The 27,878-nt window shown below is 38.9% G+C and overlaps 1 protein-coding gene across 2 annotated transcripts in view; it reads left to right on the top strand.

Moving 5' to 3' along the window:
* Positions 1 to 15,813, top strand: part of SMIM14 (small integral membrane protein 14) — a 65,724-nt gene extending 49,911 nt beyond the window's left edge. For both annotated transcript variants that reach the window (XM_058546920.1, XM_058546921.1), the window contains exons 4-5: positions 9,642 to 9,784; positions 12,692 to 15,813. In XM_058546920.1, the coding sequence (XP_058402903.1) occupies positions 9,642 to 9,784; positions 12,692 to 12,724 (176 nt within the window). In that variant the 3' untranslated portion in view covers positions 12,725 to 15,813. The remainder of the gene's footprint in view (positions 1 to 9,641; positions 9,785 to 12,691) is intronic.
* The last annotated feature ends 12,065 nt before the right edge of the window (positions 15,814 to 27,878 follow it).

Here is a 27,878-nt window from a genome sequence, read left to right as displayed (position 1 = left end):
GTGAGAATCAGAGCAGGAAGATGGGTCCTGCATGGTGAATGTGGCTGACAAACCTGGTGTCCATTATGTAAGGCATCTTTTTTCAGGACAGTAACAACTTGAGGGATACTTTGAGGGGAAATAGTAACTAACATTTAAGCCAGTTCAGTCTTGTGCCATAATAATTTGACTGTAAGAGTGGAAGTATGACATTCACAGGATGGTGAAGCCTGGCACAATTAGATTTCATACACACTTACAAAAATGGGATCACTTTGTATGTGTTGTTTTTCACTACTGTATTATGAATATATCAGTATATATTTATCTTAAAAATGTTTACTGACTAAATAATAATCTGTTATGGGGATGCACCAGTGTTTAAATAATTCCCTTTTGTTGGAATCTTAGGTTGCCCATGTATTTTTTGCTATTATAAATAATACTTGAACAAACATCCTTTGCACATTTTAAGGCTTTTGACATATTGCCAAATTGCATTTATTAAAAGCTAGTTGCTTATATTTAACATCTCTGAAGCTGAACTCCACTTTGTTATGTATATGAAACTAAAACAAAACACAGTAAAGGTACCATTATAAAGTGGCTTGTTATTACATCATTAATTATTGTTATTACTGTATGAGCTGGGCATCCCATTAAATTCTGTAAATATAGCAACTTAGAGAGAAATGGGAGCTGGTCCAGTGCCTAGCCCAAAGTAGAAATTTTGTCAGAACGTAGTCCACTGGTGCAACAGGGTAATAATTACATGCCTCCAGACAAGAAGGCAATGGTGATGTGCAGACATTGTGCTGGTTGATGGGATGATGGGTGGTGGTTCCCCTATCCAGATTTCTTTATGTTGCTTCCTCAGTAGCATTCATTAATCTACCATATACCCTCTCATAAGCAGCTCAAATTTTTGCCTCAGCAGGTAAAGCTAAAACCTATTCTTTTAGTTGAAAATAATCTTATTGAACTCCTTATGGGAGAACAAGTATTTATTACATTTGTGGTGTTTGTGACCCTTGAGCCAGCCTCACCTGAAAACCAAATATACTCTTATCTCTGTGAGTGACATTTTACTTCCTTAATCCACACATAAAGGCAAAACTCTAGAGCTCGAATATTAATTTAGTCATATTGGCCAGTTTTTTTCCCCCAAGTTCTTTTAGCATTTGGTGGAAATCCTCTGACAGCCATGACTTTAAATAGTTTAAGCAGTTGTTACCTCTGGGTGATAGAATTACTTTTTTGTATATTCTAAATTTCCCAATGAGCTTATGCTGTTTTCATGAAATATATATTAATCAGGGATTCCCATGACCCCCTCCTTAGGTTCAGTAATTTGCTGGAGTTGCTCACAGCAATCAGGAAAACAGTTTACTTACTGTTACCAGTTTATTATAGAGGATACCACTCAGGAACAGCCAAATGGAAGAGATGCACAGGGCGAGGTATGGGGGCAAGGAGCTCTGCAGCTTCCCTGCCCTCTCTCAGTGCAGCACCCTCCCAGCACCTCAGTGTGTCCACCAACCAGGAAACTCTCTGAACCCCGTCATGGAGGGTTTTTATGGAGGTTCCATTCCATAGGCATGAATGAGTAAGCCATTGGCAATTGGTAATTAATTCCATCTCCAGCCCTCTCCTCTCGCTGGAGATCAAGGAGTAGAGCTGAAAGTTCCAACCCTCTAATCACATGGTCAAACTCTGACACCCAGCCCCCAGCCTGAAGGTATCTAAGGGCTCACCAAGAGTCACCACATTAGCATAGACCCAGGTATGGTTGAAAGGGGTTTCTTTTTTTTTTTTTTTTGGCTGGGAAAGATTCACCCTGAGCTGATATCTGTTGCCAATATTCCTCTCTCTCTTTTTTTTTCTTTCTTCCCCAAAGGCCCAGTGCATAGTTGTATATTCTAGTTGTAGGTCCTTCTAGTTCTTCTTTGTGAGCTGCTGCCACAGCATGGCTACTGACAGATGAGTGGTGTCGTTCTGCACCTGGGAACTCAACCAGGGCCGCTGAAGCAGAATGCATTGAACTTGAACCACTAGGCCATCAAGGCTGGCTCGAAAGGGGTTTGTTATGAATAACGAAAGTCATTCCTCTAGCCCCTATCACTCAGGAAATTCCAAGGGATTTAGGAGCTTTGTGCCAGGAACCAGGATGAAAGCCAAATATACATATTTCTCATTATATCACAATATCATAGTACCCATTGTGCCTGCTACAGTGTGTTGCATGTATTCAAGATGATTTAATTGAATATGGAGCTCATTACTTAATGTGGTAGCAGAATCTAGTTGCAGTCTGTTAGCAGATCTAGTTGCTGCATGATTCTTTATATTGAGCTAAATTCCACTTCATTGTGACGTCCACCCACAGTTTTGTTCTCTAGTATAGAACAAGTCTGCTAACTCTTCTGAAAGACAACGAGTTGTATGGAAACTAGCTCTATTTCTAACTCAGATTTGGAGTAAATCAGCTTGAAAATGGGTAGCTATAGCCATCTTGTAAGGATATTGTAATTAATTACTGTTTACAACCCAAAAACTACGGGGTTAAAGCCTGTTGGTGCATTGTCCACTTTCACTGCTGTTCTGTTTCTGCTTTTCCACTGGAAACCTACATAAGCTTATAGAAATAAGCCCTCAAGATCTTCCAGCTCTTAGAGCCTCCCTCTCTACTCTTCCATCTTCCTGGTGTCCAGCTAAGTTATTAGCTTCATTGTGAATATTCCATTTGGCATCTTATTTGTAATACTCACTTTTTCTTGTAACCAAAGACTTAATTCTTAAGCAAAACGGAACTCTGTATTCTGCTGTACAAAGTCCTTTTACATTTTTATGATTTGATATCTTTCCAGACCATAGAGTAAAAATTATTTACCCTCTTAAGGCAAATAATTTCCAGGCAGTGAGGGAACAGATTTTATCTCCCTCATGTTATTGTGCCTCTTAATATTTATAAGTGCCAAAAAGTTATCACAAAATAAAAACCACGGTGGCCAGATGATTTAAAGGCCCGTTCACCTCTCTATACTGACTTTAAAATAGCTGCTCCTAATATTTGTTTGTGTTGGCTACGTGCAGTGTCAGGGAGTTTGAGTAGCATACCTGTTCTGAGACTTCATGAAGTGGGTCTTGTCATAAGGGACTGCGAATAATCACAGAAAGCCTACACTGATCCCATTCATCCCTGTTCCTTAATATTTCAAGAAGTCTAAGTCAGTTCAGATGCCCAGTATCTCCAACCCCAAGATATTTTAGGGTTACTTTTTTTGTTTAATTCTATTCATTTAACTTTTTATAAATGGTTCAAAAATCAAGAGTTAATTAGTGAACAGTGAAAAGTTGTCTTCCTGCTCATATTCTCCCCTACCCATGTCCTATCTCTAGGTACTACAGTCATGCACCAAATAACAACGTTTCGATCAGCGACAGACTGTGCATACCACAGTGGTGCCATAAGATTAGTACCATATATCTTAGGTTTGTAGTAGGCTATACCCTCTAGGTTTGTGTAAGTACACTCTGTGATGTTCGAACAACAGTGAAATCACCCATCAACGCATTTCTCAGAATGATCCCCGTTGTTAAGTGACGCATGACTATATTAGACTTCTATGTTTCTTTCCAGAATTTCTTTATTCATGTATAAGCAAAATACGTATTATTTGCCCTCCTTTCTTTGTACACACTGTTTTTCATCTCCTTTTCTTCTTCTGTCAAAAAATAGCATATCTTAGGGCCAGCCCCATGGTGTAGTGGTTAAATTAAGTTAAGTGCATTCCGCTTCGGCAGCCCAGGGTTCACGGGTTCGGATCCCGGTTGCGGACCTACATCACTCATCAGCCATGCTGTGGTGGTGACCCACATGCAAAAATAGAGGAAGATTGGCACAGATGTTAGCTTAGGGCTAATCTTCCTCAAGCAAAAAACAAGGAAGATTGGCAACAGATGTTAGCTCAGGGTGAATCTTTCTCACACACACACAAAAAGTAGCATATCTCATGGAGGCTTCTCTCAACATTTTTTACAGCTTTATAATATTCCATTGTACAGATATACCATAATTTATTAATCAGACACTCTTAGCAGACATCTAGGTTTGTTTCCAGATTTGTGTTAATAACCTTGTACAGTATGCCCATGTGAAAGTACATTCTAGAGCCAGTCTAAATTTGTGAGACTGCTGTAAACAGAAAAACATTGACTGTGATCAAGAGCTTCAACTCAAATTGGTTCAGCTCTTATCCTTTACTCTGAGGTGGGCCTTGAGTTATTGGGGAAGAAGAAAAATGATCTTATCAAACCTTGGAGGTCAGGAAAGCTATATCCATTTAGCCTCTAAGAATAGAAATTCTGCTGCATACTACTACCCTTCAGAAATTTTAGAGGCATCCTTCACTTCATTTGCTTCCTCCTCCTACCACCAGTCCCGTCAGTCACCAAGTGGTGTGCTTCTTCAATCCTGTTACCATTTGTATTTGATCCATTTCTATTTCCCCTTCACCATCTTATCCAGCCTAGTTATTCACACCAGGATCTATCTGCACTCAGTCTTTTCTGTGCTCTAGTTGATCCTAATACTGGTAATGGCTAATGTTTATTGTGTACCAGGCATTGTGCTAAACTGCTTTTCATGTACTGACCATTTTGATCCTCACAACTACTCTGAGAGATGATGATAATATTTCCATTTCACAGGTAAAGAAATTGAGGCACAGAGATTATATAGCTAAGAGGTGGTAGAGTCAAACAGCTTTGAGATGGTCTCAGTTCTTAAAAAGTCAGTGACCTAATTAGGAGAAATAGGAAACCATTCCTTCAAACTAGAAATGCCCCCCTAGTCCAAAGAAGACAGAGGAAAGAGTGGGCAGAAGAAATGGAGATTTTTACAGACGAGAGAGGGGTGTAGGATATAGGTGAATAAATGGAGGTTAGTTGTAAGAACATGCCAGACAGAAAAATAATGAGTACCCGAGAAGGACTGAGTTTGTAAAGTTGGCAAATGCTGTCAGCCGAACTAGCATTGGACTATTACATCAGATTCATTTGGAAATTTTTTTTTTTTTAAAGATTTTATTTATTTATTTTATTTTCTCCCAAAGCCCCAGTAGATAGTTGTATGTCATAGCTGCACATCCTTCTAGTTGCTGTACGTGGGACACGGCCTCAGCATTGCCGGAGAAGCGGTGCGTCGGTGTGTGCCGGGGATCCGAACCCTGGCCGCCAGCAGCGGAGTGTGCGCACTTAACCGCTAAGCCATGGGGCCGGCCCCTGGAAAGCTTTTAAAATATTTTTTGGGGGGCTGGCCCGGTGGCGCAAGCGGTTAAGTGCGCGCGCTCTGCTGCGGCGGCCCGGGGTTCGCTGGTTCGGATCCCGGGCGCGCACCGACGCACTGCTTGGTAAGCCATGCTGTGGCAGCGTCCCATATAAAGTGGAGGAAGATAGGCACAGATGTTAGCCCAGGGCCGTCTTCCTCAGCAAAAAAAAAAAAAAAAGAGGAGGATTGGCGGATGTTAGCTCAGGGCTGATCTTCCTCACAAAAAAAAATAAAATAAAATATTGTTGGGGGGCCGGCCCCGTGGCTTAGTGGTTAAGTGCTCTCGCTCCGCTACTGGCAGCCCGGGTTTGGATCTCGGGTGTGCACCGATGCACCGCTTGTCCGGCCATGCTGAGGCGGTGTCCGATGTACAGCAACTAGCAGGATGTGCAACTACGACATGCAACTATCTACTGGGGCTTTGGGGAGAAAAAGGGAAAAAAAGGAGGAGGATTGGCAATAGATGTTAGCTCAGGGCCAGTCTTCCTCACTAAAAAATAAATAAATAAATAAATAAATAAAATAAAATATTGTTGGTTTCTGACTCCACCCCTGAGCTGCTCCTGAGTTAGATGGTTTGAGGCAGGGCCTTAGAGTCATCACAGGCTATTCTGATGCACAGGCAAGCCAGGGAACCACTGGCTAAAGAAGGAGGAAGATATGAGGTTGACTAGAGCAGAGGATGCGTTTTCTGAGAGACGGTAAGAGTTAATATTGATGAATATTGATGAGTGAGGCCAAATCATATGAGGAAAGGCCAGGCTGAAGACTTCAGAGTTGAAGCAGTAGGCAGTGGAGAGTGAGTCACTGGGTTGGTCAGCAGAGATGTGTTAAGAGCAGTGTTTTCAGCAGACTTTTTTGGCAGCAATATGCAGGAAGGAAAGGCTGCAATAGGAACCAAGCTAAGAGACAGTTACAGGGAACTAAGAATCATATTATGACTATGAGAGTCTTAAAAAGGAGTAGACATTTTGTCAGAGCTGCTTTGTCTATAAATATGAATTAGTATATTTTCAATCTGAGGTCTAACTCTCAGAAGCTTCAGAATCTTTTACTTGCAAAGAGTATCAAAAAGTTGTGACCCAGTTTCCAAATTGAATAACATAAGAATTGACACTGGGGTTAAACTTCTGGTCTGTATAATTAATCTGGCATTTTATTTCTGAGAGAGAGGGACAGTATATGGAAGGCACAGTTAACTTTCCTTTAACCTTAAATAGTTTAGTTTTACCTAACAGCTAGTTATAAGCTTATTTATCAAAAATCCTTTTTAAATCTGTATTTTCCAATTTGACTACCCACAGGACTCATAATTTTCAGGGGTCTGTCTCATTATGTGATGTTGTCAGAAATTATGACATAGCAAAGAGGTTAAGAGAACAGGCTCTGGAATAAGACTACTTGTATTTAAATCCCAGCTTTGTCACATACCAACTGTATGACATTGGGATTTAACCCCTCTCTTCCCCAGATTCCTTATCTATAAAATGAAGATATGATAGTACTACCATAAACTAAAACTATTAAAAGGGTTAAGAGAGATAATGCCTGGTTCAAAGTAGCCACTCAAATTTTAGCTATTATTTAGTAATAAAAATAATAGATAGTATTTGCTTGTTTAAAAAACACCACTCTTGCAGCAGTATAGAGGACAGAATTAGAGGAGACAAGAGCAGGTATGGGGAGATCAGTTAAGGCCATCGCAGTAGACTGGACAAGAGGTGATGAGCAAGTGTGGGAGTGGCGCCAGAAGTAGACAGATTTGAGTGATATTTAGGAAGTAAAATGGACAGAAATTTCATGGTGGATTAAATAGAGGGTCACTGGGAGAGAACCAAAGGTGTTTTCATAGGCTTCTGGCCTAACCAGCAGGATGAGTGGAGACCCAATTTGGTGGGGCATGGAAGATGGAGCAGGGAGAGATGCTCGTGATTTTAGTTTGGGATATTGAGTGTATTAAGTGCAAGGTGGGATTTAGTCATCTGCATTTTTAAGAAGCTGCTGAATGGCTCTAATGTACATCACAGTTTAAGAACTGTTGATGTGAAGACAAAAAAAAAAATAGAGAGCTATTGATGTAGATAGATAGTTGGATATTTGGGTCTAAAGTTCAGAGGAGTCAGGGCTGGGTATAAATTTAGGTGTGATCTGCATATAGAAGGTAAATGAAGCCACAGGTGAGGATGATAGTGTATAGAGCAAGAAGAGAAAGGAACCTAAAATTGACCATGAGGAATTCCAAATTTTAAAAGCCAGGAAGCGGAAAACGAGCATGTAAAGAGTGGCTAAGTGTTTGAAAGAAAATCAGGCAGCGGTAATGGCACAGAAGACAAAGGATGAAAGTGTTTTTAAAAGGAAAGGAAGATCATGGAAAATGTGGACTAAAAATTACCCATTAGACTTAGCAGCTTGGAGGTGTCATAGGTGACCTTTTAAAGAGCTGTTTGAATGATGATGGAGCTCTGGATACCAACCAGAGGAGTGAATGGGAGGCAGTGAAGTATAGACAGTAAATGATGACAGTTCTCAAGATGTTAGCTTTGAAAGTTGGACAGGGAAAGGGGTTGAGGGAGGGATTTTTTTTCCAAAAATGGGAGAAACTTGATCATGTTTAAGTGATTATGGGATGGCTACAATAGAGAAAGAGGTGTTGAATACACAAGAGACAGAGAGGCAAATGGATAGATCTCTGCAAGAACAATGGGATCCAAAGGTCAAGTGGAGAAATTGGTCTTAGTTATGAAGGGAGGCACATTTAGTAAAATAGGAGGGAACAAGGAAAGGAATGGATATGGATATAGAGGAAAAAAAATGCTGATGTATTGTGTGATAAGTAATGCAAACTTTGGTGACCCTGAGTACTGTGTTAGCTGTTTCTGGGGACGTGATTGAGTTGGAACCGAGTCTGCATTCCTATCCAGCTTACTCTTGAGCCAGCTCAGCTCTTTGCTTGACTTTGTCCCCTTTGGTTACGAACTCTTTGGCCTCAGTAGTGCCACCCATTCTCTTTCCTTTTTTGGGAGTGAGCCTGGGCCATTGGACCTCAATGCAATATATCAGCTTAATTTCAACATCTTATCTGGATTTCTTTTACTTTTTCCTGAGGCAGGGAGACCAAAATCAAACAGTTGTAGTCTTGACAAGCTATTTTAGCAACCATCTAGAGATATTTTTTTTTCTTTAGAAATCTAATTTTCCGGGCCGGCCCCGTGGCTTAGTGGTTAAGTGCGCGCGCTCCGCTGCTGGCGGCCCGGGTTCGGATCCCGGGCGCGCACCGACACACGGCTTCTCCGGCCATGCTGAGGCCGCGTCCCACATACAGCAACTAGAAGGATGTGCAGCTATGACATACAACTATCTACTGGGGCTTTGGGGGGAAAAAAAAATAAATTATAAAAAAAGAAATCTAATTTTCCATAATTTTCATTTCTGACAGTTGAGTTCTCTAATATACTTCAATAAAAAATCTGTTTCATTTATTAGAAATTTACTAAGCGCATACCATGGGCCAAACACTGTGCTAGGTACTTGTTATTCTGAATTGAATAGGATATGGCTGCCTCAAGGAGCTGGGAAAGACTGATAACCTACACACACACAGACCTGACTTTTTTCTCTTGATAAATGCATAGACTTTAAAATATCTAGATTTGAATCCAACTTGTTTTTGCAAAAAAGAAGGTTAAATTAACCTCTCTTTGGTTGACAATATCATTAAAGCAATCTTTAATTTATCTATTATACAACCCAGATGTTCCCTTTTCCTTAAGTTCTGTTATTTTTTCATGCTGCTTCTGTAATTAAAATGCAGAATCCACCCCACCCTCCTCACCCCACCTCTACCCCCGCCAAAGTAGAGTGTCTTTACTGTGTATCAGGTGAATCTTAACCTGGGTTCTGTAGATCTCAGTATATCTGTGGATTGGTGGCTCTGTGGGTCCATGAACCTTTCACAGTTATATGCAAAATTGTTGAATGTGTATATGTGGATTCTTACAGTGGAAAGAGTTCTTAATTTTATCAAATTCTCAAGGAATTGTATTACTCCCAAATATTAAGAACTACTACACTATTAAAATCTTTATTTAATAGGCTTTGGCTTATGACTGTTTTACACCATTTACCATTTAGATTTTCTCACAGGAGGAAGGGGAAATTGAAGCTGTAATACTTCGTAATTGCACTTCTTAAAATTATTATTACAATTTTTGATATTAATACAATATTTGAAGTTGACATTTAAACATTAGAATTTGTTTTTACCTTTATCTAACAATATTATAACCTCATGCTACAGTTTTTGTTGCAAATACATTTTTTTGTTTGTCTTTAGTACCAGGACCCTCTGGTGATAATGGCATCAGTATTACCATGATCTTGATGGCCTGGATGGTTATTGCAGTGATCTTGTTTCTACTGAGACCTCCTAATCTAAGAGGATCCAACCTAACTGGAAAGCCAACCAGTCCTCATAATGTAAGTGTTATGGATTAGAAATCCATTTGGGTAGGGGGATGGACATGGCCTGGGAAGAGGGAGGAGTTATTTTGACTGAAATATCTGAATTAGCAACAGAAGATTTAAGTCATGGAGTTAAGTTTTTCCTATGTAGTCCTAGTAAATCTTGCAACCCCAAATGACTTAGTCTTCGTGGAGTTACATGTAGAAAGAAGCACAGACTAGTGCCCCCAAAATAAATGAATTCCAGTCTTTACTCACATGAGAAACGTAAAAAATGATCCAGTGCATAATCCACCGCAATATTTCTTAAATCCACTTCTATCCACTTCAGACTTGATCCCTTGCCTCTCATGCTAATAGCTCCCTAAATTCTCTTACAAGCTACAGTTCAAATGTTTTCCCCCTACTTCATTTTCTCCTCTTCTGTCCTAGCTATTTAAGTGCAGTAGAGACACTGAGCCTATCTGGCTAAATCCTGTTTTCCTCTTGTTTTCCCATCCTGTTTCTCTCAAACTCATTTTTCTAGTTCCGCATCACAGTAGATCAAGTGAGCTGGCAAAAGGAGAGGTAGGAATCATTCATGTTGATAAATCCTGATAGTTATGATTACAACCATTTATAGAACCTTCTAAATGAAAAACATGATAGATAAAGTGACCCAACAGGGAGTTTTCATTACTGCCTTTAATAGAGCCTCTATTAAAGGATTCCTTTTAATCGTTTTCACAGAGCCAGTATTTATGTATGTTTTCTTTTCCATTTGATTTGGAGATCATCTCTTTAAAAATACTTCCATGATGGATTCATTTATTGAACACTAAATTATCCCACTAATTCCCTTCTCCAGCCTTCACCATGTGAATTCCTAAAATACTTGCTTCGTTTCCCTAGTCTTGTGTTGTTAATATTAGAAGTTCAGTTAGACTAATTTCTTATATAGGAGAAAGCAAATGTGCAGTGTTAATTGGTCAGTGCTTTTGCTTTTTTGGGAGTAGAACATTAAGATATATAGCATGCTGACATTAATTAAGAAAGAAGGCATCATTAGCACTATATAAAAAGCCTTAAATTTATTTTTGGTTTTTCTTGGAGAGGGGGGTTCCATAAAGCAGATTGCATATTGTCTTTTTTTTTTTTTTTTAAGATTTTATTTATTTATTTTTTCCCCCTAAAGCCACGGTAGATAGTTGTATGTCATAGCTGCACATCCTTCTAGTTGCTGTATGTGGGACACGGCCTCAGCATGGCCGGAGAAGCGGTGCGTCGGTGCGTGCCTGGGATCTGAACCCCGGGCCGCCAGCAGCGGAGCGCGCGCACCTAACCGCTAAGCCATGGGGCCGGCCCTGCATATAGTCTTGATAAAGTACTTTTTCCTTAGCCTTTTTTCTTACTTTCTATGTACAGTTCTTATTACTTTCTTATCAAAGAGCAATTTCTTGGGGCCGGCCCGGTGGCATAGTGGTTAAGTTTGCACGTTCCACTTGGGCGGCCTGGTGTTCATCGGTTCGGATCCTGGGCACGGACCTACTCACTGCTTATCAGCCATGCTGAGGTGACGTCCCACATAGAGCAACTAGAAGGATGTACAACTATGATATACAACTATCTACTGGGGCTTTGGGGAGAAAAGGAATAAAGGAGGAAGATTGGCAACAGATGTTAGCTCAGGGCAAATCTTCCTCAAAAACAAAAAAGCAATTTCTTCAATTTTTGGAGCTAAAGAAATCCAACTTAATAACCTGACTTACAAGCCATTAAAAGTGACAGGAATGCAGGATTACAGTCCTCTGGGCCTTAGTTCATTGTAGGCCGGCGGTTCTAGGAGTAATAATCCTATTGCCCTAGGAATAAGCAAGAAAATGTATCGACTAATTCCAAGTAGAAAAATTGATCACCCTCAACTAGGGCCTCATATAGCATGACAGAGTAAATAAAATGGAATCTTCCTGAAGATTCCTAAAAGCTTTGATCTTTCCTTTACTGTTCAGATGCTTTCTATTGCAAGTAACAAAAATCAGCTCAACCTGGTTTAAATAAGTGTCTTTATTGGTTTACACATCAGAAAATCCAGAGGTAGGGTCAGTGTTTAGAAAGTTTAACAGTGTCATCCAAGACCTAGTTTCTTTCCTCATACCACCAGCTTCATTCCAAGGTGGGCTCCCCTTGTGGTCACAGGAAGGCTGCCAATAGCAACTGGAGTGGCATGCTTTCCTCATTGACATTCTTTTTTTTTTTTTTTTTTATGAGGAAGATCAGCCCTGAGCTAACATCCGTGCTAATCCTCCGCTTTTTTTTTGTTGAGGAGGACCGGCTCTGAGCTAACATCCATTGCCAATCCTCCTCCTTTTTTTCCCCAAAGCCCCAGTAGTTGTATGTCATAGTTGCACATCCTTCTAGTTGCTGTATGTAGGAGGCGGCCTCAGCATGGCCGGAAAGCGGTGCTTCGGTGCGCGCCCGGGATCTGAACCCGGGCCACCAGTAGCAGAGCGTGTGCACTTAACTGCTAAGCCATGGGGCCGGCCCCCTCATTGACATTCTGTAGTGAGAAACAAAAGTCTCTAGCTTCACTTTGATTGTATCTGGGCTCAATCAGTCACCTTAGCAAGAGAGATGAGACTACCTTTATTGGTTTAAAGATCACCTCTGGAGCTGTCAGGGAGAGCAGTCTCACCCAAATCATATCCCTGTTACACAATTTTCCTTTCTTCTATACCATAGGAAGAATGAGACAAAATGTTGGTGACTCACAGTGTTAATCTAGTGTTTACTTGTGCAAAAACATATGAAAAGTTCAAATAAGTATACGATTTGGGATGGGAGGCTGGGAGGCATTGCTGCTCACTTCTTACTATATGTGTTAGATTGGTTGCTCTGGGATTTAAGAAGTCAATTCCATAATTTCTCTCTTTCTAATAATGCCAGGGACAAGATCCACCAGCTCCTCCTGTGGACTAACTTTGTGATATGGAAAGTGAAAATAGTTAACACCTTGCACGACCAAATGAACGAAGATGAACCAGAGTACTCTTAACCCCATTAGAACTGTTTTTCGTTTTGCATCTGCAATATGGGATGATATTGTTTTCATGAGCTTCTAGAAATTTCACTTGCAAGCTTATTTTTGCTTCCTGTATTATCACCTTTCCTATTTACAGTATATTTGAGTAAATGATTATATTAAAAAAAGTTACATGGAGCTTTTTTGGTTATCCTAAACTTAAACATTCCACTCATTCTATTTGTAACTGTGATCATAATTTTTGTGATGATTTCTGGCCTGATTGAAGGAAATTTGAGATCTCTGCATTTAAATATTTTAAACAGTTTTGATAGGTTTTAAAATTGCTTTTTTTTATAAGGTATTTATAAAGTTATTTAGGGTTGTCTGAGATTGTATGAAAGAAAATTAGAACCACACTGTATTGACACTTACCTTGGTAGTTTATTTGTGGGTGGCAGTTTTCTGTAGTTCTTAGGACTGTGGCAGCCTTTGGAATATGTTGTAAGTTACAGCTGAAATCTGTATCAACCTGTACAACTGGCTTATATGGCTAGAAACGGAGGAGAGAAGAAATGAAATAGTTGTTCACTAGGATTTTTACTCCCATAAAAATGTCTGATATTAAGAAAACTTTTAAATATGGTAGATAATTTACAGTCCATTATATGACATTTGTAAGCCACTGTACACTAGCTTTACAAGGTTTATGAAAAGAGGAAAAAAGTTAATTCTACCTTTGCCAGATATAATCTATACAGTAATAATTTAAGCTATAATTTATTTGTAAAATGGGTGCCTCTCAGGAAGCTTCTTTTCTGTTGTAATACTTCCCTGTTAAGTGAAACTTTTAAAGCTGTATTGGGGCCTGTTTGGTTACGGACATTTGAATGCTATTTACTTATTTACTCTTTTTTTTCTGAAGAAAAAAATTTGAGTCTTTTGTTATCCTTCTGACTTTTGAATTCTTGGTTTACTCCAAGGGAAAGAAGGAAAATGAGAAATAATCAAGGATCTTTTTCTCACCCCTTATCTCGTTCTTGTTTGATAATGGGATGGACTGGGGTGGGGAGGAGCATTAATATAAGTAAAATTTTAAAATGTATAAAAAAGTAAAAGGTTGCATTATTTTGCTCAGTTTGAAAGAAAATGAATACAAATGGCATAAAAGTCTGCAGGACCTATGTGGTTATGGAATTTTTTCCTAGCAGGTGATTGCAGATGCTTTATAGGGGCTAGAAGGTATTTTGCTATCAATGTAAGGATCTTTTTCCCCCTAGATCAGTCTAGCTTTACACTGTATAGATATGAAAAATTACTTGTATGAATTGAATAAACTTCTCTATATCATTGTACTGTTTAATAGTCTCTGATACAATTGTGTGATGCTCGTAGGGTATTTTTTTCCCCTTTATTATGATTACATTCTAGGCCGTAAACATTGTAAGGGCTTCATTTCGTTATATAATCCGATATTGACTGCTTGCATTCCTCTTGTACATCTTGGCTTTGTGCTCAACTTCTTGAAATAATATAACCTACTCTTAATTACTTGTGCTAATTGAGGGGTATCGTAACACAGGTAAGTCAAATCTTGGATATATGAACACCATAGACTTAAGGTTTTTGCTCTTGCTTTGGCCTACTGGAAGCCTTCTCAGCTCTATAACTGTTACCATATTGAAAGCAGAAAAAGGCAGGAATGGCATAAGATGGAGCTAAATCCCTATCAGCATTCCTTTTCTGCCCTTGCCTCCTGAAATTTGAAGGCTTGCGCGTGTATCCTAACTGTTCTCTAAGCTGCTAGAAAGCCAGTATCTGCAGAGATACTGAATCTACAGCTCACAAATAATTGAGAATTGGCTTTGGTTGAAGAAGTGGCTGTGACATGGAAACAGAATGTCTAATGTTAGCTAGAGACCTGGAAATCTGGATTCTTATTCCTAGTTTTTCATTTCTGTCACATACACTTAATTGACATTACATGTAGAATATTAACCTTTTCCTATATGGTCCTTATGTTTAATTAGTAACAAATGTTCTTAGTGAAGTATTTAGTCTTGGTTTTTTTGCTTGTAAAATTTCTCTACATTCCTGACAAAGACAGTGTACTACTGCACATAAAGTATTCCTATTAATCTAACTAGTAATTTATATTATTCTATTATATTCTTAAAGCTTCTACATGTGGCCTTTTTATTGAGCACACCCTTATTCATTACTTGGCTTGTAAACATTCACCTGAACTGTGGCTACAATCATTTTTAAATAATCTGGAAAAAGGAAAGATAAATCTTCACATTTTAATCACTTTTGGCTCTTAAACATTCCACAAATGCCATTAAGAGTTTATTTTGTTTTAGAGTCATTTAATGTTCTTTTATGCAAAATAGTTTTTTTGCTTTCCATATGGAAAAATTTAACATTGGAACTGTGTATAGTAAGATATTTTATCATGTACCTATCCAAGCACTATCCTATGGTCAGCAAGTCATATTTTAAACAACTTCCAGAGATTTTCTGAAGTAACTATTAAGTACAGCTGTTCCACTGTTACTTTTAGTGTCTTTGTGGTATGTGATGTGATAGTGTTTATGGAATTACCAATGTCTTATATTTTCAAAGGAACCTTGGAAGTCTATCACTCTGAATGAAAGTCTGTCACTCTAAATCAATATGTGCTGAAATTTGACCAGCTCAACTTAAGACCCAAAATAGCAACTTGAAGGAGAAATGAAGAGAGTTTACAGTTAATGAGTTAAATTTTTGTTGTTGCAATAGTAGATTTAGTCTTACCATTATAATATTTCTCAATGAAAAAATCATTTATTTGTAACCATGTCTGATGATTGCTTTGTTAAAGGCAGAAGTGGTCATGTGATATACTTAATGTTAATTGCTGTTTTTAAATGTTTAAATCATGCCAAACAAATCATGTCTGTGCCATCCAGGGTTTATTGTAATCTTTCACTGAGTACTTGGATTGGGATAAAGGGCTTGTACTATGCACTTTTTATTAACGAATAAATAGAAAACGTTAGTAACACTTCTTGTTTTCCGTTTGGCTTTTGTGGGAAGAGAAGCAGGCATCTTTTGCTTAGTAAAATGTTGACATCCTGTATTGAACAGTTTCTTTTTTTTTTTTTTTTAAATTTCAGATATGCCAGCAATCATTGACAATAACCTTTATTTCCCCCAAAGTAATATGCTTCTTGAGATTATAAACTTTAATTTTTTGTAAATTTGAGTAATACTATATTTTGTATACCCATACAAAGAGACAACGTCTATCTTAAAGTATAATAAAGGTAATCATTACAGGGTATGATGAAAGACTTAGATCACAATGTTTTGATAATTTGAACAGTTTCTTTGTAAGACTTTTTACCCCTAACTAAAGACATTCCTAAAAGAGAACTTTAAGTGATAAGAAAAGTATTTGTATAATAGCAGTATGGGGCTAGCTAGTATTCAGAAGTAGGGATTCTAAGAATCTCAATGAAATTAGATTGCAATTACATTTCTTTTGTTATTTTTTTATTTCTTCCTAGAGTACAGGGTCAATAGACATTTGCTTTGAGGGAATAATATCCAATAGTGTTAATTATTTGAGCAGACATATGTTACCCAAAAGGAGCTAGACATGTAACCCTACTTAAAACACACCAAAAGTAAAAATTTTCTTTTGCTCTGTGACCTGGAATACATCCAGATACTAAAGATCGTTAGTACTCACATACATGTAAAATGGTAAAATTGCTCTGGCATGATTATGATGTCAGTGTCTATGTGATACTTGTGTTATTTAAATTAGCAAAATTTGTGAAATACATAATTTCCGGGAGACAGTTAATGATTCCATCTAAGGTTTGTCATATGTCATGTCAGTGAATATCCGAATCTCCAGTAAAACTAAGGTTTTCATTAAATGGTTCTGCAATTCTAATTTTCCTCCCAGAAAATGGAATTCTACTAAAATAAGTTTTTTTGCTTCCTGCTGTTTCATCTGATAGTTTTCTCAGTTCGGAATCTCAGTGTATAGAGTTGGTTTTGTCCCCCCAAAAAATGTTCCCTAAACACCAACCATGAGGGCTGGCCCTGTGGCTTAGCGGTTAAGTGCGCGCGCTCTGCTGCTGGCGGCCAGGGTTCGGATCCCGGGCGCGCACCGACGCACCGCTTCTCCGGCCATGCTGAGGCTGTGTCCTACATACAGCAACTAGAAGGATGTGCAGCTATGACATACAACTATCTACTGGGGCTTTGGGAGGAAAAAATAAATAAAATTAAAAAAAAAAAAACACCAACCATGATTATCTCTAATGGTCAAAGTTTTTAAACTGATCTTTCCCCGTGGGGAACTTAATTTTGCATATCTTTTCTCAAACAGACTATGTTGGTTCAATAAACATTTCAACAAGTGTTTATTTATTGCATAACTGTTTATGCTTTAAAATGCATCTTATTCAGGATTAGTTTACAGAAACTATTTTAAACCATCAGATGCCAAATTAAGATGCTTGTTGAAAGGGAGGTGGGAGGAGATGTCTGGGAGGCAGAGAATATGTAGGGATGAAGAACAATATGTGTAGTTTGAAACTTTCATATCAAAAAAGCATATTATTCCCTTGTACAGAACTGCTTTTTTCTGGGAAATTAAGATGAGAAAAAATTGTTTACAATCGCTGCAACGTCAAAGGCTTTACTTCTTAAATATCTGGTCCTATAACTACTTATAATCTCAGACACTCAGGCTATGTCTTAATGATTAATGGATTTGAATTGCACTGATTCTATTCGTTTTGAAAAACTGAGCAGAAGAGCATAAATACTACATAGCAGATTCAACATTATAGAATAAGTCTCCTATGCTGTTTTTAGAGAAATGAATGTTATATAGTCACTCGTTAATTCAGTGCCAAAAGAAAAGTGCTTTATATACAAAAGGCATTACAAACCCTGGCCTGAATGCAGCTTTCCCTGTCAACTAATTAGTACATAAACATTAAACTTTGGAAGTCTGGATGTCTTAAAGGGGATTCCTTACAATTAATCCAGCGAGTACAATTTTGTGGTTACAACACATAGAACAGATGTAAATCTGACACCAGAGCCTCCACCTCCAACAAATGGGTTAAGATTTATATCCTTGCACATGTTCTGAGCCTTCATTTTTATCTAACAACATTTTCTTAAAGACCACATTTTACTCTGTCCTGGCTCACACTGCACCTCTAACAACATCCTCTTACTTTCCCAGAGAGTTTCACTAGCTTCTATAGCAATAGTCTATTGAAAGCTGGCAGTCTCGAGCTTCAAGCATGATTCTGTTAGCCAAAGCTAAATCAGAAAATACAAGACTTAAGGAATCTTGGGCTAAATAAAGTAATATTGAAAATTATAGTTTCTCATTTAAGAACGGGTAGGGCTTATAATTTTTTCCCTCTACAACATCCAAGGAATTTTTTTCATTGTGTCACAATATTTTAAGAACTCAGAGTCACATAGATAGGTGTAAACTGGCAACAGTCAAGGTTGAATTCCTTGTGCCCTCTTGTATTAGTAATTTTTGATGCTAATCTCTGAAAGCATCAAAGATATTCAAAGGGTGTTTTGTTGAAGATAGCTGACAATTGGTATTATCATTTATTCTGTAATTTTCATCCAGTTCTCAACCTTATACTTTCATTGTTAGCAAACTTCTCATGCAATAAAAATATTTAGTATTGTCAATAGTGTTTAGCCTTGGGGAAAAAATGCTAAAGTAGCTTTATGTGAGCCGGACTTAAGGTAAACAATTCGTTCAGATTTTTAGCTTTTCCCACAACTAAAATATATGCCAAAGGCTATAGTGATTCTCAAACTTGCTGGTTTTGGGACACCAAAGAGCGCTTATTTATATAGGTTATATCTATCAATATTTACTGTGTCCAAAATTAAAACAGAACATTTAAAAGTACTAAGTAGTATTTTGGTGGTGAACATGATGTAATCTATGCAGAAATAGAAGTACAATGAGGTACACCTGAAATTTTTACAATGTCATAAACCAATGTTACTGCAATAAACAAATTAAAAAAAAAAGTACTAAGTATTTTAAAATAACCCAATACATGTTAATATAAATATTTTTTATGAAAAATAACCATTTTCAAAAATGAAAATTTAGTGAGAAGAGTGGCACTGTTTTTACAAATCTCTTTAATGGCTGGCTTAATAGAAGAAAGCTAGGTTATCATTTCTACTTATGCATTCAATATGTTGCAATATGTTCGCTTCTTATGAAACTGTATACATGTTAGTTTTCAAAAACTAGACGACTAATGGTATTTTGAGGAGCCTATGCCTTGACTAAGGAACACAAGTTATGTGACCCTTGGGCAGCCCACTTAATTTGAAGCATCAGTTTTCCTCATTTATCAGATATAATACTACTTTACAGCAAGTTGAAGTGAGAATCAAAATGCTTGTAAAAATGCTTTGTAACGCCCTAATAAATATTGTTATGTAAAGGCCTTCACTATCCCAACACATAACACATACCGTTCCTTCTTAAAACCTTAAATTGTATGGAAACTATGGATTTAAGACACTCCCATTGAACTCCCATTGGAAGGAATTCACCCTACTAGGAATGGACAATGGCACCTTTAGATCAAAGCCTGGCAGATGAAAAACGTTACAGATTAAAATATTAAATAGAATATCACAGTTTCCAATCAAGATTTTAAAATCCTTGGAAGGTAAACTGGAAAGCAAATAAATTTTGACTAATAGATGAATAAATCCATTGCAAGAAAAGCTAAATAGCAAACTATTAGACCAGTAGTTCTCAAATTTGGCTGCACGTTGCGCATACCTGGAGAGCTTTAAAAACCATGGCTGCCTTGTCCCCACACCCCAGAGATTCTGTTATGGTGTTAATTGGTATGCGGTTTGGCCTAAGCATCTACAGGTGATTCCAATAGCAGCTAAGAGTGAGAACTGCTGACCATAAAGAATGTTAAACCTTGTGTTTCGTTCTAGAGATGAAAAACCAAACAGAAACAAAAGCGAAAATTAATCATTTCCTTTATGCTAATTGATTTCTATACAGAGGCAGGGAATTAACTGAAACCCTGAATTCTCCTGCAGTAGAATTATTTTCAATAGTGATATTTCACAGTTTTTCCCAATGCCTAAAAATAATAATTCTTTATTTTGTCAAGTTTTTCTTGTGGGGGTGAGGAAGGGAGGTGTCATCCTTCTTCATGGATGGTCCTAACAAGCCTATTCAGTTAATGTGCAGGCTCTATGTCAAAAAACAAAACAAAACAGGCCAAGGAACAAAAACACTTTTTCATAATAAGGAATAAAGGTGAGATTATTACTTTGCAAGGAGTTGGATCAAAATTATGTTAATAGGGTAAATATTCATTCTTTACATAACTAGATTTTCTGGTCTTCAGAGAAAATGAATTCTTGTTGTGGTAAGGTCATTTGATTTTAGTCCCTATCCTCAAGAAGTTTATATTCTATTTACAGAGGACAGATAAATACAAAAGCTAACAAATAAGGTAAGATTATTTCAGGGACTGCTAATTGCTAAAGAGCAGTTAAAATACAATCATGGTGAAAGAGCCTTCTGAAGAGACGATATTTGAGTTGAGACCTGAATGATGCAGCTATGCAAAGATCTGGGCAGTTTTCCAAGGGAAAAAGCAAGAACAAGTGTGAAGGCCCTGAGACTGATACAGACTTGGCATTTTCAAGGGAACAGAATAAGGCCAAATGACTGGTACAAGATGAGATCAGAAGGTCTACATCTTGTAGGATCTTGGAATCCAAAATAAGGACTTTGGATTTTATTATGACTATAAAAGCCATTGGGGCAGGGGGTGGGGGATATGATCCGATTTATGATTTTATGATCTCACTCTGGCTGCTATGTGAAAGATGAACTACGCATCGAGAAGGGAGGCAGGAAGCTAGTAAGTCAATGGAGTACAGATAAGAGATGCAAGTGGCTTTGACAAAGGTTGTGGCAGTGTGATTTATAAAAAGAAATCAGACTTAGGATATATTTTGGACGTAAAGCTAATAGGCTACATTGATGGCCTGGTAATGAATGGGAGGGAAGAGAGAAAACAAGAAGGACATCTAGTTTTGGGGCCTGAGCAACTGATTGATTGATGATACAAATTGAGATGAGGTAGGTTTATGGTAAGGGAAGTGAAGGGTGAGAAGCAGCAGATTGGGAGCAAATATTAGTTAGGATACAGGTTAACTTGCTGGAATAAAGAGACTCCAGTGGCTTAAACCAGATAGACTTTAAGTTCTCTTTCATGGACCAGTTCAAATATAAGTAGCACAGGGCTGAACTGCTTGCTTCAGGTGTTCAGAACTCGGACTCGGTCTTGTTGCTCCACTGACCCCTAGAGAAGTGCTTCTCAAACTGCTGGACTGTGGTCCACCCAATGTTGTCCTTCTCGGCTTGGTCAAAGATAGTTCACCACAACACCTTTTGGGTCAGTGTTCCAGTCAGAGTGGAGGAAGGGAAGGAAATATAGAGGTCCTGTGTCTTCATTTAAGGGTTTGTCCTGGAAGTTATACATATCCCTTCCATTCACATCCCCTTAGCCAGAACTTAGTCACATGACCATACCCAAAGAAGGGTAGACAATGTAGTCTTCATTCTGGGAAATATCTGCCCAGCTAAAATTTGGGAATTCTGTTACTAAATAAGGAAAATGTGGCTATTGGGGTCAGCTGGCAGTCACTGCCACAGAGGAAAAACAATATGTCAGTGTTGGCTATGATGCTTTTGAGGTGCCTACTAGACATCCAAGTGGAGATCTTGAGTAGGTAGTTGGATAGAGATGTGTGGAGGTAAGGTTCCATTATAAAGGGAGATGTAGGGCCGGCCTGGTGGCGCAGTGGTTAAGCGTGCCTGCTCCGCTTCAGCGGCCCAGGGTTTGCAGGTTCAGATCCTGGGTGCGCACCGACGCACTGCTCATTAAGCCATGCTGTGGCGGTGTCCCATATAAAGTAGAGGAAGATGGGCACAGATGATGGGCACAGATGTTAGCCAAGGGCCAATCTTCCTCAGCAAAACAACAGGAGGATTGGCATCAGATGTTAGCTCAGGGCTGATCTTCCTCACAACAAACAAACAAAATAAATAAATAAATAAATAAAGAGAGATGTAAATTAAAAGCCAACAGGGGCTGGCCCAGTGGTGTAGTGGTAAGTTCACGTGCTCCACTTTGGCGGCCCAGGGTTCACAGGTTTGGATCCCAGGCATGGACCTACACACCACTTATCAAGCCATGCTGTTGCAGGCGTCCCACATATAAAGTAGAGGAAGATGGGCACCGATGTTTGCCCAGGGCCAATCTTCCTCACAAAAAAAAGAAAAAAATTAAATTTAATTTAAAAAAAAGCTAACAGAATATAGATAGTATTTGAATCTTTGGGACTGAATAAAATCATTTTAAGAGACAGCAAAGACAGAGAAGAGAAGAAATCCCTGGACTGGGACCTGGGGTACTGCTATATTTAGAGCTCTAGTTGAGGAAGAGGAACCAACAAAGCAGACTGAGAAGGAGCATCCAGTGAAAGAAGAAAACCATGTGAGGGCGCACTGGTGTCAAACTCTACTGATAAGCCAAATCACGCAGACACAGAGTTGAACATTTTGGCAGAAAGGATTCACTGGTGAACTTGGTAAAAGATATTTTGGTGGAGTGATGGGGATGAAAGCCCAGCTGGAGTAGTTAAGGAAAGAATTGGAGGAAAGGAAGGAGACACAGTACAAGCAATTCTTTGGAGGAGTTTTACAATGAATGGGAGCAGAGGAATGGGGTAGTAACTCAAGTGGGATATGGGTCTAGGGCAAGAGGGAAGATTTTTATTGTTGTTTTACTGAGTTGGAAGACAAGAATATCTGCAGAGTTGTCAGGGGATACCCATGGAGCCCCTCCACTTCCCCACAGCGATATCACCCCTTTGTTGGCCTCAGCACCACATCATGTCTGAGAGGAAGACTCACGGCAATCTACATGTTTTTGCCAGTGCTCTCTCAAGCCTATCTTCCTACTATCTCCCTATAATCATGATCTCACCATGATAATTCGCCTTAGACACTATCATGATTAATCCTATCATGTACATGATGTAACCTACACAGAAATCAAAATATAATGATGTACACCTGAAATTTATATAATGTTATAAACCAACGTTACCTCAATAAAATAAATAAATAAATAAAGTGGAAAAAAATCCTATCACATACGATAACCCTGTTTATAACAGCATCCACCAGAAGCCCAAGACTCCCAGGTCCTCACTCAGTCATCCCCCAAAACTGATTCAATCTCACACCCTTCCTCATGCCCTAACCCTCCTAAACTCAAGGGTCATCATCAGTAAAAGCCCCATATCTTCAACTTTTTCTCTGAACATTCCCTTCACCAAAACCTGATATCTCCTTAAGGGCACTGACTCTTCCACTGTCCTCTCAAATGAGAGCTGTTTTCTTTTCCAGACCCTGTAACCAAAGAATGTACAGGTAGCGTGAGCTTCTTCCCAGTTTCTCATTTTGACTGCCAGGCTATGCCTCTCTCCTCCCTAAAACTCTCCAACTCTTTTGAAGTTCATGCGGGCAGAGTATTCCAAACGGCAGCCTATCTTTCACAGTCATCACAATCATGATCACAATTGCTTGAAGATTTTAGCACTGGACCCTCTGCCTGTCTTTTCAACACTCTTCCTGTTGTGATTCTTGGTGATATCAATATCCAAGTAGACAACCCTTCCAATACTCAGTCCCCTGACCTTTCCTCCAATGATCTTGTTTTCCACACAACCGCCACTCCCATTGCCATATCCTAGACCTATAATTTCTAACTTTATTGTTTATATATTCATAAAAGAATTTTGAAAAACTACATACTGTCTTGAATGGTTTTTTTTCCTTTTAGAAGTGCAATGCAAAGCAATTTTGATGCTCTCTCTTAACAAAGGCTTAAATGTGTCCCCTCTACTTCAATCACTTCCTCAACTAGCCACACTGTTGATGTCATTTAATTCTTTTTTCTCTATTGCGCCAAAATACACAAGAAGGCAGAAGGGAGTCTAAGCCTTGACTGGTACCTTTTCACCTAAACTTACTTGGCTCCATCTTGGAGAAAAAACCAAGTGGAATCTATACTTCAGATTCAATTTTATTTTAGTACAACCTTTGGGTAAAGCCGCTAGTGACAGCAAGCTCATAATGCAGAAACCACAAGAGACTTTACACGACTTGTAGACAAAACTGGATAGTCCAAAGCATGAAGATAACTACAATCCCAGCTTCTGTCCAGAGTGCCAGAATCAGTCTAATTAAATGGCTTGGAAATTTTGGAGAACGGCTCTGACTTCAGCTAATGCCTAGCACATTTTAAGTTGATATTTAATATGTTTCTAGGTATATGTAAGTTTAATTTTGTTAATACAAAATAGAAAATGTTGGGGCTGGCCCAGTGGTGTAGTGGTTAAGTTCGCATGCTCTGCTTCCAAGGCCCAGGGTTCACAGGTTCAGATCCCGGGCGCGGACCTACGCACTGCTTATTAAGTCATGCTGTGGCAGGCGTCCCACATATAAAGTAGAGGAAGATGGGCACGGGCATTAGCCCAGGGCCGATCTTCTCAGCAAAAAAGAAAGAAAGAAAAGAAAGAAAATGTTAAACATTATATAAGATGAAGACTACAAGCGGAAAAAATATCATTATAAGATTTGATATAACTAAGTTGAACTACTTTACTGAATGAATCTTGTAAATTTTACCCAATACCTCTTGAAATATTTAATAGTCCTGTAAAATATCCAAGTTGCTTTTAAAAGAATCAAGGTTACTAATTTACACGGTATCTTTTGTTTGGAATTTAGAATATTTCAATATAGGCCAAAATCTCCTGCTTCTAACTCTGAATTTCACCCTTAACAAAAATATGTATAAAATGAAGAAAGATTGATTTGAGGTGTCTTGATTAATCACTATAGGGAATATCCTCAAAACTAGAATTCAGTTTATCCCTTTGTTTGGCACCCAGAATTTTATCCCTGGGTAATGGATCATAGTAAGGTTTTGTTTGGGTGGAAGGTAAGTGTTTCTTTTGTAAAATGAACTGTTCTCAGGCAGATCAATTTTGGGAAAGGGTACCCGCAGAAGTTGAGGAGCTGGAAATTGATTCCCTTAAGTATATCTGTGCAAGGCAAAACTAACCTTTTCGGTCAGAAGCCAGGATAGAGTCACCCTTGGTGTGTGGGGGGTGGGGTGGGGCAGGGGATATTACCAAAGTCTTATTGCTTTTATTCCTCAATCATCTCTTGAACCTGTTTATTTCTCTGAATGTCCATGGTTACTACCCTGGACACCTACTTTTAATGCTTGATGACTGTACTTAGCTATGAATTGCTCTCCCCACATTCACTGTTTTTATTCCTCTAACCACCTTCTTCATTTCCCCTAGTTAATGCCTATATTTCCTATAGGAGCTCAATTATCACAACATGAGGAAGCATCCCTGACCTACTATGTTAAAAACTCCTATTGTATACTCTCATAAGACTATGTATCTCTCCTTAATAAAGCTGTAATTTTACAGTTATCTGCGTGACTGATGTTTCCCCATAGAGAGGAAAATTTACGAAGGCAGAGAATGTATCATTCTTTACTCACAATTAATTCCTGGTGACTAGCAAAATCCTATTACGTAGTTAACACTTGGAGGAAATATTTATTGAACAAATGAATCAATGGTTTTTAAAACTGAAGAGGAACCCGTTTGTAACTTGAAATCCTATGTGAAAACCTGATACGTAAAGCAGAGAAACAGGTAAAAGCAGAACTGCTCTGATTTGGAGAAGGGAGATGGATGTAGGGGATCCAGAGCCCTGCCTGTTTTAACCTCCCACTCATTCTCTTACCTCACAGACTCTGACACACTACCAGAGAAACTCAGAGCTCCACGAAACATAATTTGAAAATAATTAGCCTACATCAAGCAGTTCTCAAACTTTTTGTTCTCAGGATTCCTTTACACATTTAAATTTGAAGACTACAAAAAGTTTTTTCATGTTGATTATATCTATTGATATTTACCCTATTAGAAATGAAAATTGATAAATTACAAAAAATACATGAATTCCTTAAACTTGACTATAATTAATCCATTACATATTAACATAAATAGCATATTTTTATGAAAAATTACATTTCCAAATAAAAAATTAGTAACAAAGTTGGTATTGCTTTACATTTTTGTAAATCTATAGTATCTGCATTCAATCTGTTACAATGTCCCATGTCATACAGCTTCTGGAAAATTCCACCGTATGCTTGTGAGAGAATAAGAGTGAAAAAAGCAAGTAACATGTTGGTATTATCGTGAAAATGTTTTGACCTCCTGGATCCCCTGAAAGGGTCTCAGAGACTGTTGGCACATTTTTTTTTTGGTGAGGAGGATTGGCTCTGAGCTAACATCTGTTGCCAAGCTTCCTCTTTTTGCTGAGGAAGATTAGCCCGGAGCTAATATCTGTGCCTATCTTCCTCTATTTTGTATGTGGGATGCGGCCACAGCATGGCTTGACAAGCCGTGCGTATGTCTGCACCTGGGATCTGAACCTGCGAACCTCGGGCCACCAAAGCAGAGCCCACGAACTTAACCACTACTCCACCAGGCTGGCCCCTGTCAGCACATCTTGAGAACTGCTGCGCTGGATCTAAAGGTCCATTCTAGCTAGTATTGATATTCTGATTTAATTTCTGACATCCTATTGACTGTTTTGAAGATTATTATCAAAATACTAACAAAGAATGTGAAGTGAATAGTAGGGAGAAAAATGTTGAATTGAAAATATAGAGAAGAATAATAGAAAAGTCGTTTTTATTAGAAAGGCAATTGTAATGGGTAACTTAAGTCTATGTATACGCCAAGTTCAAAAAGATACCTCTATTAAAATATTTGTCACATGTTGCAATTACTTGTTCATTTCTCTCTCTTCCCAGCCTGTGAGCTTTGGAAGAAGGAATTGGGTCTTGATCCATTTTCCGTCTTTGGTCTTTAGCATGTCTAACACACAACAGACAATAAATATTTGGTGGATGAATGAATTTAACTGCATAGACTGTACACCACCTACATATCCTACACATTTTCTAGAATCCACAGCAAACTCTGTTTAATCAACATCTAACGGTTTTCTTAAAGTTGTCATCATGATCCTGTCAGGAAAACCATCTTACATACGGTATTTTAGTATGCTTTTATAAACTCCTAATCAGTTTCCTAACGTCCTTTCAAGACATATTTAAAAATGGTCTTTGACGTCAAGTACACATTGTCACTTTATGTAATTCTTAATTTAATGAGGCAAACGAAAAGTCATGACTGCTTTTTTTCTTCTTAGATCTTAGTTTAAGATGACCTTGCAGTAGGGTGAAGAGCAGAACTGCCCTCCATATTAACAGTGGGCAGGCTCCATACGTTAATTTTACTGTTCCTCATATGTTGCTTACTCTCTGCCTATATATCATGCACAGACACCCCAGATCCCGAATTTGGCAGGAGGAGTATCTCTGGAAAACAACCGTGGAGGGCGTGGATGTCCCGTTTCTCCTCCAGAGATCAGGGAAGGGCACTAACTGGTCCAGGCAAGACACGACTCAGCATCCTCCAGACGTGAGGTGTCTCCTTCCCAGAAGCAGCGGGTCGGACGAGAGCTGACTAAGCTTTGGGCCGCAGGCCCGGAGGGTGCGGTGGACCCAGGGGCCTGAAGGGCGTGGGAGGGGATTACACCGCAGGCCGGGTCTGACCGCAGGGTCTAGAGAGCCAAAGACAAGGCCAGCCCTCCAGGCTGCTGGGGAGACCGGAAAGGGGGCCGGGACCTTCCGGTCCCCTCGGGCCGCAGCCTGGCCAGTACCCCCGCAGCCCCAGTGCGGCTGACCTGGCGTGCACGTGGCACCACTTCAGTGCCGACTGTCAGCCAGGACGGGGACAGACGGAGTGAAGCGGCGGCCAGACGACCAGACCCAAGCCTCCGATTGCCCACAAACGCAAACCGAGCCTTGATGCGCCTGGGACCCC

The sequence above is a fragment of the Diceros bicornis genome, chromosome 8 (genome assembly GCF_020826845.1).
Source record: "Diceros bicornis minor isolate mBicDic1 chromosome 8, mDicBic1.mat.cur, whole genome shotgun sequence".
NCBI classification, from domain to species: Eukaryota; Metazoa; Chordata; class Mammalia; order Perissodactyla; family Rhinocerotidae; genus Diceros; species Diceros bicornis.
This window is presented reverse-complemented; position numbering and strand designations above follow the sequence as displayed.